Source organism: Carettochelys insculpta, chromosome 14 (assembly GCF_033958435.1).
Source record: "Carettochelys insculpta isolate YL-2023 chromosome 14, ASM3395843v1, whole genome shotgun sequence".
Classification (NCBI taxonomy): domain Eukaryota; kingdom Metazoa; phylum Chordata; order Testudines; family Carettochelyidae; genus Carettochelys; species Carettochelys insculpta.
Window position 1 is genome coordinate 175,936 of NC_134150.1, and position 12,700 is coordinate 188,635.

The 12,700-nt window shown below is 42.8% G+C and overlaps 1 protein-coding gene across 3 annotated transcripts; it reads left to right on the plus strand.

Moving 5' to 3' along the window:
- Nucleotides 1-2,679: 2,679 nt before the first annotated feature.
- Nucleotides 2,680-11,547, plus strand: CMTR2 (cap methyltransferase 2). 3 transcript variants are annotated; one of them, XM_075008759.1, is made up of 2 exons: nt 2,680-2,746; nt 8,985-11,547. In XM_075008759.1, exon 2 carries the CDS (start codon nt 9,004-9,006, stop codon nt 11,302-11,304), a length of 2,301 nt encoding a protein of 766 aa, XP_074864860.1. In that variant the 5' UTR covers nt 2,680-2,746; nt 8,985-9,003; the 3' UTR covers nt 11,305-11,547. The 3 variants fall into 3 exon arrangements, with proteins under 3 accessions (XP_074864860.1, XP_074864861.1, XP_074864858.1); XM_075008760.1 differs by lacking the exon at nt 2,680-2,746 and adding an exon at nt 2,960-2,965; XM_075008757.1 differs by lacking the exon at nt 2,680-2,746 and adding an exon at nt 4,826-5,368.
- Nucleotides 11,548-12,700: the final 1,153 nt, after the last annotated feature.

A 12,700-nucleotide genomic window follows, 5' to 3' on the forward strand; every position in this document is an offset into this window, starting at 1 on the left:
TTGCCTTTTTCCAATCATCCGGGATCTGTCCCGATCTCCACAACTTTTCAAAGATAACGGCCAAGGGCTGTCAACGACATATGCCAACTCCCTCAGAACCCTCGGATGAATTAGGTCTGGGTCCATGGATTTATGTAAGTTTAGCTTTTTTAGATAGCTCCCAACCTGTTCTTTCCCCACCAAAGGCTGTCCACGTTCATCCCACAATGCATCACTTATCGCATTAGTCCAGGAGCTGTCCTTGTCCGTGAAGACAGAGGCAAAGAAAGCATTAAGTACTTCAGCTTTCCCTACATCATCTGTCACTGGGTTACCACCCTCATCCAGTAGGGGCCCCACGCCCTCTCTGATCACCTTCTTCTTGCTAACATGCCTTTAGAAACTTTTCTTGTTATCCTTCAAATTCCTCGCGAGTCGCAATTCCAGTTGTGCTTTCGCCTTCCTGATAACTGCCCTACATTCTCCAGCTATAGGCATAATAAGTGCCTAGGAATGCTTGTGTTTGCAATGCCAGCCTGTTTAGCCAAGTTCATGTATTGGATAGTGAACTTGCTTCTGGTTTGTAACAGGCATAACTGTTGACTCTTGCTAATTTTGCTCTATATTGGCAGGGCCTGACTTTTTCTCAGTTTAGTTCAGAAGATAGCTTAAAGCCTGGTACCTGGTATAAGGCCTATCTCTTTTGACTAAACTTTGGTCTTGTTCCCAGGCAAACCTGGCCATTTTCCTCATTCCTTTCTTCTCCGAGTGATCACAACAGTCTGATCTTCTTTTCAGTTGCTTATAACTTACCCAAAATGTAGCTATGTAGTATGAACTTTTATATTTAATGTCTGCCTCAGACTACATTTCTGGGGAGGAAAACTTTAGCCAAACAATTTAAGCAGTTTCAGAAAATGAGACTGGGGAAATGACATAATTTTAGCCATTTAAAACAATTAGGACAGCCTTTTCTTTGAAAAGCTCTAGTGCCCCCCATCTTTCAGAGAGACATGTAATTTGGTAAGAGATTGTCCTCAGTGTCAGAGACGTACCTTTTGCCATCCTGGTGAAAATCTGCCCATATTTGGACCAATTATAAACCTTTGAAGAATTGTAGTTTGGACATACTCAGTGGAGACTTCTTTGGTTTTAGCAGCTAATTTGTGAAAATTCATGTGGTTCTATTTACATCAAAGTTAACTGCATAAACAGCAAGTGTAAGTAACAGACCTGCTGACATCTAACCTCCAGTAGGACATATAAGGAGGAAATAGGACCATACCATGTAACTGACTTTAGCAGTGTAGGAAAGAATACATGGTGAGGTCATGGCAGGTGGCACTGGGATGTGATAATAAGGAAGCTGGAAGAGCATGGTGTCAGGCAGATGGGTTAGGGTAGGGAGGGCAGGGAGAGGTCTGTGGTAAAATGATACAGAGGGGTGCAGCCCCAGCATGGGACATGTGGAGTGAGAGTCTAAGATGCTGCGGGGTGGCAGACAGCTTTGGCATGGGAGAAGAGTGGCTGTGGGACACCATGTCCTTAGAGCAGCCGGCTTAGGCACAGTGTGGCTTTGGAATGTACATCTGAAACTCAGAGACCAGAGCTGGATTGTGAGTGGATGGGTTTGGGGTGTAGGGCTGCAGGGTGACGTGAAGGGGCAGAGCTGCCCTAGGAGTACAGGCCTGGAGTTGGGGTATGCATGCAGTGCTGGGATCGCTGTGAGTTGGGGGGGACCTTCTGGAGGACAGACTGAGTGGAAAGGTGGGGTGACCTTGGGATGCAAGGTCAAGGTGGCATGCAGGTAGGCTGAGAGGAGCCCTGGGGTGCAGCACTGAGGCCAGAAGCTCTGAATGGCCCTTTGGTGAATGAGTTGGGAAGGGGAAAATCTCTTTCTGATGTAACTTGAGCCCATGTGAGCCAATGGGAGTAGAGTGACTTTTTTTGAACTGAGAACAATTGCAGTTTTCAGGGCTTTTCGTCTGCTGGGGCAATGGAAAGATGGAGGAAGAGATGTCTGCCAGGCAACTGCAATGAAAATCATAAATATCCTGATTGTCTCAAAATCAGCTATAGAGGGGTAAGTAAAAGGGAAATACATCGTTAGACACAATCAGGTTATGGTTATTTTGAATTTGGCTAGACTGGGTATCTGCTGTTTGCTTGTTACCTTGTTTTGTTGTTTGCTGCTCTGTTCTTTTTTGTTGTTTTGACTTGATGTTTTTTCCCTTGTAACTTTTCAGATGAATCCTAGGGAAATAGTTTTCTCTTTATGCAATCCCATGATTTATCTTCTCTTGTTTTGTGAATAAATCACTGTTTTAAAACAAACAATCTGACACCTGCGTCCTGAGAAGAGTCTCAGAGCGCCAATGGGAAAAAGAGCCCTGCCAGGTGGAGACCCAGGATGTGGGGTAGCGAGAGGGGCTGAGGGAAACCCTGGGAAGCAGAACTGGGCTGTGATCTGTGGCTGTAGTGGGGTGCTGAAAGGAGCCCAGGGTGCAGAGCTGAGCCATAGTCTGGAACGGCTGAGGAGGACCGGAGCGCAGGGCCGCGCCGTAGCCTACTAAGGGCTGAGGGGGCCTCGGCAGGAGCGGAGCAGGAAGCCGGCGGGACGCTGAGGGGCGGGGCCGGGAGCGTGGGGAGAGCCTAACAGCGGCCGAAGTCAACGCGCTCAGAGCTTCCATAGGTCCCGCCTCTTGCTGCTGCCGGCCCAGCCTGACGCGCGCTCCGTTGCCGCCGGGCAAGCGCCACCGCCGCCCGGGTAAGGAGCGCGCGGGCCGAGGGCGGGCGGGGCGGTAGCACCAGCGTCTTTTCCTGGCGCGCGGCGCCGAGGCAGGCGTCTCTCACGCCCGAGTGCGGGACCGGCCTGGGTCCCGCGCGGCTCCCGTGGACCCCTGCGCCGCGTCAAGCGGAGCCCCTTTGGGGCGGTGAGCTGTCGGAGGGGGAATCGGGGTTTAGGGCGCCCCGGGGGGGCTCCAGAGTAAGTGCCAGGTAGCACCGTGTACACATTTGTTCCCACCATCTTGCAGAGTTGTGTGCAGCAGGAAGCAGGAAAATGCTGAACAAACATAGCTTGCGGCTTTATTTAAGGCCTTGTAATGTTATCACACCTGGACTTTCTGGTAACCCTCCTCACTAAAGCACTAGAGCTAGCAAATAATTTAAGTGTGATTAACTGAGATTTAAAAGGCAGTTTTAGTCACACGGGTAAACAGTCTTTTTATAGTGCTAATATTTGCAATAAAAACAAAATGAGCAGTCTGCGTTTTGTATTCTGCTTTGTAATTGAAATAAATTCAATTGAAAATGTAGGATAATGTCCAAAAGATTTATATTTAAATCGATATTCTATTATTGTTTAACGCTGATTCAAACTGATTGTGATTCTTTTAATTAAGATAATTAGTTTTAAATTAATCACGTGCATTAATTGCAATTAACTGACAGCTGTCATTAGAATTGGAAAAGGTGCAAAGGAGAGTAACAGAAGGTATGTGGAGGTAGGTGAGCAGGGAAAGTTTCCATATGAGAGGAGGTAAAGATGGGTATGGTTAATCTTGGCAAAGAGCTGAGATGATATATGGTAAAGGCCTATGAAATGATGAATGATGTGGATAAGGTGAAGAGAGAAGTGTTACACTGCCATGCTTATAAGAAGTACTCACTTGTTTCAAAGGGATGAGGCAGAACACCACCTTTGAGAATACAATTTAAACATTAAAATCACATTTGCACACACAAACATGTGGGCAAGTACAGAGCCGTGTTCAGAAGCTGTAATTTATCCTTTCCGGTCTTTAGGATTGCTCAGTGTCAGCTTTCACATCTACCTTAATGGGTGTTTGGCTTGTAAGAAAATTATGGGTAGTGTCTATCCATAAGTGGAGGGCTGTTTAAAGCAACACTGTTACATTTGCCACAAAAAGTATTTATTTAACCACATTGAAATACTGTGCATCTTTATTTGACCTGGTATGAAGAGTGGAGAAGGTGTGTGAACAGGGTTCACAAAAGGGATTAAAATCAACACATGGTCCTGTAGATGTTGGTACCTCAGTCATGCAGTTGTGATAGTTGTGATTCTTACTTCTTATATATAAATAATATGGAGATAGGTATATCTCAGAACTGGAAGGGACCTTTCGGGATCATCAAGTCCCTCACAGAAGGACCCCTCGCCATCTCTGACAGATTTTTTTTTCTTTGATGTGTTTGCCCCAGATCCTTAAATTGTCCTTTCAATAACTGCACTCACAACCCTGGGTTTAGCAGGCCAGTGCTCAAACCATTGAGCTATCCTTCTGCACAGGCATGTTAACCCGGGCCCGCAGTGTAACTTTTGTGAAAGACCCATGCAGTATAGTGTTATGTATAAGTATTTCCTAGATTCTGTTCTGTTTTATAAAATTATTGTAAACTCCTCATGCATGTGCTGCCCTGAACACCAAACATTTATAAATCTTCCCAAGAATAATACCTTTGCATTTAGCAGGGTTTTTGGCAGGATTTCCTTGATGGGATCAAGTAGTGTCCAAGTTAACGTCTATTGAAGTGCAGGAATTTGCATGATCCTTGGACTTCTGTATGTTGCCAGTCCATGCCTGTAACAATTAAACACAAGCAAATTAAGAAAACAGTTTTATTTGTGAAACAAAACCCGTCTGCATTTGCTATCTTATTTTTTAATTCAGTATACTAGTGGGTTATGATGGCCATCCATGTAGTATGGCCTGTTCATTTGGTGTTCAGAGTATGATCTTTTTTCCTCTAATCTTTAAATATATTACCTCATCTCTGGCTTCTTGTAGTTCAGAATCACTGGCTTATACAATTTTGCATTTATTGGTCAATAGCTTGGTTGACGCTGTATTGTAAGGTAGTTTTTTGTCGTACAGTTATGTAAGCTACTTGAAGAAGTCGTGCTGTGTTGCTGTAGGGTGTTCCTCATGTTCTGTAGTGAGGCATTTAGGATCAATTATTAACTGCATCTGCTGCTCAAACAGAATCTGATATGGATGCGTTTTTGTTCTTAGCCTGTAACTGTTGGACATGGCAGCTAGGATCAAGGGCAGCCGTTCAGATCAGTTCTTACCAGCGTACTCTTCCACTTTTTTCAGTGCTTCCTTAATGATGTAATTCATTCTCCCTCCTGGGGACTGGGGTCAGTGTGGGATGTGAAACTTTTTTTTTTAATTCCCAAGGCATTCATGATCATGGTGAAGATTTCCTCCAGAATTGTAGCCCCATTATCTGAGTTTATGACCTTGGGGACCCATACCTGCATACCATTTCTGTAAAAGCTTTTTAGCAGTGGTCCTGGCGCTGTTGTTTTTGATAGAGAAGGCTTCCACTGTATTGAAAAGGAATCCACAATGTCTAGCAGGTATTGAAATCCCTCCCTACTCCTTTGTAATTTATCAGTGAAATCAATTTAAATTCTGTAATTCTTTGTTCCAGAGTGATATCTGGGCACTCCTGTCCGTTTCCTTTTTCAGTATCCGTGTCTGCATATCTAATTCGGACACTGTTTCAATGGTGATTTATCTGTTGATGAGAATGAAGATCCACAGGGCTTGGCTCCCTTCAATTTGCTTTTGACAAAATATATTTAAGAGAAGGTTGGGTACTTTGGATAGTAATGGGTTCTGTGCCAGTCAGTGAGTGGCTCAAAGAACTGTACTGCCCAGACATTGGTTAGGAATTCATGCTCATAGGGATCAAAATTTAATTCTGCCCCCTGTAATTTTCTTTCTTCATTAATTCGCAGTAGATTAGCTGGTAGTGCTAAATCATAAGCTGCCATCCATATATCAAGTGGCCATGACTTGTGGGGAAAGCATAAAACTTGAGCTGTGGCTGCTTTTTGCTTTGAAGTACTTAGGGTGGAATCCTGTTTGGGCTCCCATTTCCATTGTCCTTTTATGAGTTTCCATAAAGGATGGATGATTTCAGCATACTTGTAAATATGTGGTTATAGAATATTAAATCCTCCAAGCAGTACTCCTAGTGTGTGTATCTGGGGAGACTTGGATTTACAGCAGTGCTTTTATTTATGGCTGGTCTAATTGCTTTCCCCATTTCCCAATTGCCATACTCAGGTACATTTGGCTGAGTTTGGAGGCTGGAAATTGATTAAGATTTACTGATTTTTGTTTTCAGTCAACAATGTTTTTACAATCTGAAAGGGTAAACACAAGAACTAAGGAGTCAGCCTATGAATTTAATAGACAGCAGGTTTAAAGAAACAGAAACAAGTACTGTGTAAAACACAGTCAAGCTGTGGAACTCTGTCATGGATTGCTGAGAACCAAAAGTATGTTTAGGGTTTAAAAAAAAAACAAAAAAAACTAGGTACATTCATGGGGGATAGGTCCAATGGTGACTATTAGACAGGATGGCCATGGTTGCAACCCCATTCTGTGTCCCCAAACGTCTGCCTATCAGAAGCTGTGACTGAATGACAGAAAAAGGATCAAAAATGTCTTGTTTGGCTCATTGCCTCTGAGGCATCTGGCACTAGCTTCCTGAGAAGGTAGGATAGGAGGCTAGATGGGCCATTGGTCTGATTTAGTATAACCATTCTTATGTTCTCCTGGCAAGTTGCCTTGGGGATTTGCTCCATGAAGTAAGGATTGGGTCCTCCTGGCCGGCTATCCCAGAGCCCATGGGGTGAAAATTTTTCACAGTCCTGAGTGATACGCAGTAAATCCTTGATTTTTTGCAGACCCTGATTTAGTGGACTTTGGAAACAACAGACAACCACTTTCCCAAAGTCCACTGGGGTCCGTAAAATTCTAACCCCCCATCCCACCCCTGGCCGCACCATACATAAAGTTAAGGGCTTTACCACTGCTGCCTGAAGGAGCCGACACCAGAGCTGCATGCAGCTGGAGACCCTTCGCTGCATGTGACTGAAGGGACGTAGCCACGTGTGGCTTGAGGAGCTGCCATCGACGCCAGAGCTGCCACACACTCCTCCCACCAGGGGTGGGGCTCACATGCCACTGCTGTCTGCCCGTGTATGTGCCACACGCCAGTGAGAAGTGTGTGTGGCAGCTCTGGCATAGATGGTGACTTTTCCAGCCACATGTGTTGAGGCTCCTCCAGCTGTGCATGGTGGGGTCCCAGCCGCGGTTCGGCAGGTCCAGCCACGTGGGGTGCTTGGACAGTTCCAACTCCAGTGGCCGCAGTCTGGCGAGTCCCTGGCTTTTTGGGAGGTGGGGGACTGATGGGGGGAGGGGAACTGGGGCTGGGATAGCCTAGAAGGGGTACATGGGTGGGTAGTAAATCCTCAGATTTAATGGACTTTAAGGATTAAAACTGACACACACCAACTGTAAATATGTAAATAAACTAATCTGTATTTTTGATGTTTTTACCTAACTGCAACCTTCTTATACTTAATGTTCGGAGGCTGCTCAACTACACATAAATAAGAGTATGTCAACTAGATGATGTCAATCCGTTTGGTCCTATTATCTGTACCTTAGGGTATGTGAAGGTGGGCTGGCTGATTTTACTTTTTTGTAGTGATATTGATTGTTCTTTGTTTCTGTAACTAATATTGAGATTATTCATGAGCTTAAATAATGTCAAAATCAGACTGGTAGTGATTTGTTGGCTCATGGGATCACTGGGAGAAGCTAGCTGTGTTGTTTGCCTGCTGTTATGATTTCTTTGACTGCTATCACTGTAGTATTTGAATCTCTGAGTGCTCCCATGAGGTAGGAAGGTGTCATCCCCATTTTACAGATGGGGCAACCAATTAGCATGTGGGGAATTCACGGCAAATATATTTTCTGACTAAATATATGTTACTCCTAAGGGAATTCTGCGCCACGAAATGCAAAATTCTGCATATTTTATTTGTCAAAATAATCATATCACTTTCACTTATTTTAGTAGTTTAAATGTTATTAAAATCATACAGAAAAAATCACAATAACTGTTAAGCATTCCCTGAACACATGAACATTAAGTTTCAAACACATGGTAACCAATACCTTGCATTTCAGTTATACTCTTGCATTTTCCTTTAAATTACATAACACAAAACATCAAAATAAAAGAATGTCACTGTTAATTGCTCAAATGTTCGCACGTGAAAGTCATACAGTCTTGTTAATCATTTTGCATTTTTAAATGGATAACTATTTTAAAATAGATTCGGAGTTGTAATATAAGGGAAATATAGGGGAAAGCGCACAGACCTTTGTAGCTGAGGATTCCATTCCTGGCATTTGTAATAAGGCTCATTTACACCTCTCTAGCAAGGTAAAGAAGTCTGAAGAAGTGGGTCTGTCCCACCAACGCTCATCACCTAATAAATGATTCTGTTAGTCTTTAAAGTGCTACATGACTGCTTTTTTATTTTACTTAGTTACATTTCTACTCAGCCTCAGGGACAGAGTCTGCTTCACACAGCCCCACACATCTAAACCCGGGTGCAGCAACAGTGAGCCAGCGGGACCATGGCTCTTTCCTTTACATCTAGACAAAACCGCCCCTCTTGCTTGATGCTGTAGACACACCCATGCCCAGCTTTCCCCCCCCACCATCTACTCTCTGCTGCTCCCAGCAGACACACCCAGGTTGCTGGGAAAGGGATATGCCCCATGGATTTCTTTGCTCCTCCATTTTTCTTTAGGAGAGCCAAGAAATCTGCAAAAGGTATGCAGGTATGTAGAATCCCCCCAGGAGTAGTATATGCATTAGGTTGAAATGGAGGTCTTAATCCAAAATAGTGTAACTTTTTACTCCACTTTTAGACTCGCTCGATTAAAATATTTTCCCTTTTTGATTCTGGAGTACAGCCTCTGCAATCAAACAAGTGGAAATAGCTAACTTTTCCTTAAACTTTACAAAGGTATTCTCTGTGTAGGTTTAAAAAAACAAAAAACAAACCCCAAAACCTTATTGTTTTTCTTATGATTGGGAAGATGTCATTGGTTCAGTTCATATAACCCCCTTTTCTTTTCTTTGTTGTTCCCCTCCCCCAGATTGTGGGTCAGCCCAAGAATGAACAAATGTATGAGGCCTTATGTTGTGCAGACCACAAGTCTTGAAAAATTCAGCCCTGCGATTCTTGCTGAGATTGAGGAGCTCTTTGAGAAGAAGTTCTCATATACAAAACCAACAGATGGTGAATGGCAACTGCCAGATTCCAGTGATGTATTTAGCTGCGATCACAAAGAATTCAGTGCTCTCATTGCTCTGAAAGACTCCATGAATGAAGTAAAAAACCAACTAAGTGATAAGAAATTGGATGCATGGCATCAGCACACTTCCTTCACCAATAAAGCAGGGAAAATTATTCCTCATTTGAAGAAATCTGTGAATGCAGAACTGTGTACCCAAGCTTGGTGCAAATTCCATGAGATTTTGTGCAGTTTTCCTCTTCTCCCAAAAGAAGCCCTTCAGAATGGAGAACTCAATACTGTTCATCTCTGCGAAGCACCTGGTGCTTTTATTGCCAGTCTCAATCACTATTTAAAATCCCATCATATCCCCTGTGATTGGAACTGGGTAGCCAATACCCTAAACCCATATCATGAAGCAAATGACACTCTTGTGATGATTATGGATGACCGACTTATTGCAAATACATTGCCATGGTGGTATTTTGGCCCAGATAATACTGGGGATGTGATGACATTGAAACATCTAACTGGACTTCAGCACTTCATAAGTAATATGAACGTGGTTCACTTGGTAACTGCTGATGGGAGTTTTGATTGCCAAGGAAATCCAGGTGAACAAGAATCTCTTGTCTCACCTCTGCATTACTGTGAAGCAGTCACTGCTTTAATGACCCTCAGTAATGGTGGCTCCTTTGTTTTGAAGATGTTCACTTTGTTTGAACATTGTTCAGCCAATCTGCTTTTTCTGCTAAATTGCTCCTTTGAGGAGGTCCATGTCTTTAAACCTGCCACAAGCAAAGCTGGGAACTCAGAAGTCTATGTAGTTTGTCTTAATTATTTGGGCAGAGAGGCTATCCATCCTTTGCTGTCCAAGATGATACAGAGCTTTGGACCAGAGATTGTTAAAAAAGCACTCTTTCCCCAACATGCAATTCCAGAATCTTTCCTTAAAATACATGAAGAATGCTGTGCATTCTTCCACAAATGCCAAATAAAGACTATATCTGAGAATATCCAACTCTTTGAGTGCATGGGGGAAGCAGAGCAAGTAAAGCTGAACAATTTAAGGGATTGTGCAGTGGAAATTTTCATACAAAGATTCCACCTGAAACACATTACAAGAAATAACTGGCTAGTGAAAAAAACTCACATAGGCTGCAGCATAAATGCAAAATGGTTTGGACAGAGGAGCAAGTATTTTAGTACATACAATGAAAGAAAGATTCTGGAATCCCTGACATGGGAAGATAAGGTGGCCAAAGGCTTTCTTAATCATTGGGCCGAAGAGCACTCTTTAGGTAATGCTGGGAAAAACTGCATTTTGGAAGGATCATCCTGTAACCTTGAATGTAATTTATGGTACATCCTGGAGGGGAAGAGGTTGCCAAGAGTAAAATGCTCTCCGTTCTGTGATGGTGATGTCTTGATGAATCTCAATGAAGCCATCGAAGAATCATTAGTAGGCAAACTAAAAATTAGTTCTCTGTCCAGACAAACACAGCCAACATGTCATTCTTGCAATGTTCTTAATGAGGCACTGATTCTATCTGAATTATTCAGCCTTACCAAGTACTGTCAAAAAGAACCGAAGGAAGGATGTAGTGACCAAATCAAGTGCCTTGTGGTGGGCTTTCCATCTGTTTGTGACGTCAAAAGCCAGCCCAACATGGAAGTTAGGCTCCTGGAATCAGCCACACTATTGACTTTCAGCTGTTCTTTGCTTCATGATGGAGAGCCAAAATACCAGCAGCATCTTTTAGACTGCATTCTACTTGCATTTAATCAGCTTCAACTGGGAGATGCTTTGATTCTGCCCATTCTTTCTTGTTTTACACGCTTCACAGCTGGCTTGATTTTTGTACTACGTGGCTGTTTCAGCTATATCACATTTGTGTGCCCCATATCTTCTGAACCTCTAAGGAGCAATGCTGTTTTGTTATGTATTGGCTATCGAGGTCTTCCAAATCCAGTTGTTGAGTACCTGAAACATCTGAATAAAGTAATGAACTCTTTGCTCAATTCAGACTCTCCACAGCAAGTTTTGCAGTTTGTCCCTATAGAAATGCTTTTGAAAGGCATGCTGCTGGAGTTTTTATGGGATATGAATACTGCTATTGCAAAAAGGCAGCTCCATTTGATAGTACAAATTGAACACCAGCAAATCTCAAGTAATCTTTAATTTTTGGTGATTCTGAAATCGAGTTGGTAGCTGTTTAAAAGAAGATTCGCTTCACTGGCTGTTTAAAATTCTTCTGTTTTTATTTTTTGTTAATATGAATATAATTTCATTTTAAAATAGGGGATATTTTAATTTTGGTATCCAGTTTTGAATCGGTTCTACAGTACTGCCTGATGGCATGTGAGCATGGAAGGTATTCTGTGTGGTGGAGAAATTGCGAGGCAAAATAAAGGGCAATTCTGGAGAAATGTCCTATGTAGTACTTTTGTGTTTTTGTACAATCTTGTGTCTCCTCCTATAGATCCTCTTCCCTCTGTACAGTATAGGCATAACCTCACAATGATTGTAGTTCTGTACTATGTAGTTTAAGTGATGCCAGTATTCCATCACTTATTGGCCATAAGAACATAAGAATATAAGAACGGCCATACTGGGTCAGACCAAAGGTCCATCCAGCCCAGCATCCCATCTGCCGACAGTGGCCAATGCCAGGTGCCCCAGAGAAGGAGAACAGAAGACAATGATCAAGTGATTTATCTCCTGCCATCCATCTCCTGCCCTTGTTCTGATGGCTAGGGCACCATACTTTATCCCTGGCTAATAGCCATTTATGGACCTAACCTGCAAAAATTTATCAAGCTCTTTTTTAAACCCTAATAGAGTCCTGGCCTTCACAGCCTCCTCGGGCAAGGAGTTCCACAGGTTGACTGTGCGCTGTATGAAGAAAAATTTCCTTTTATTAGTTTTGAACCTACTACCCATCAATTTCATTTGGTGTCCCCTAGTTCTTGTATTGTGGGAAAAGGTAAATAATTTTTCTATATTCACTTTCTCCACACCATTCATGATTTTATATACCTGTATCATATCGCCCCTCAATCGCCTCTTTTCCAAACTGAAAAGTCCCAGTCTCTCTCGCCTCTTCCCATATGGGACCCGTTCCAAGCCCCTAATCATCTTAGTCACCCTTTTCTGAACCTTTTCTAATGCCAATATATCTTTTTTGAGGTGAGGAGACCACATCTGCATGCAGTACTCAAGATGTGGGCATACCATAGTTTTATATAGGGGAAGTATGATATCTTTTTTGTCTTATTATCGATCCCTTTTTTAATAATTCCTAACATCCTATTTGCCTTACTAACTGCCGCTGCACACTGCGTGGATGTCTTCAGAGAACTATCCACTATAACTCCAAGATCCCTTTCCTGATCTGTCATAGCTAAATTTGACCCATCATGTAGTACGTGTAATTTGGGTTATTTTTTCCAACATGCATTACCTTACACTTACCCACATTAAATTTCATTTGCCATTTTGCTGCCCAATCACTCAGTTTGCTGAGATCTTTTTGTAGTTCTTCACGATCCCTTTTGGTTTTGACTGTCCTGAAGAA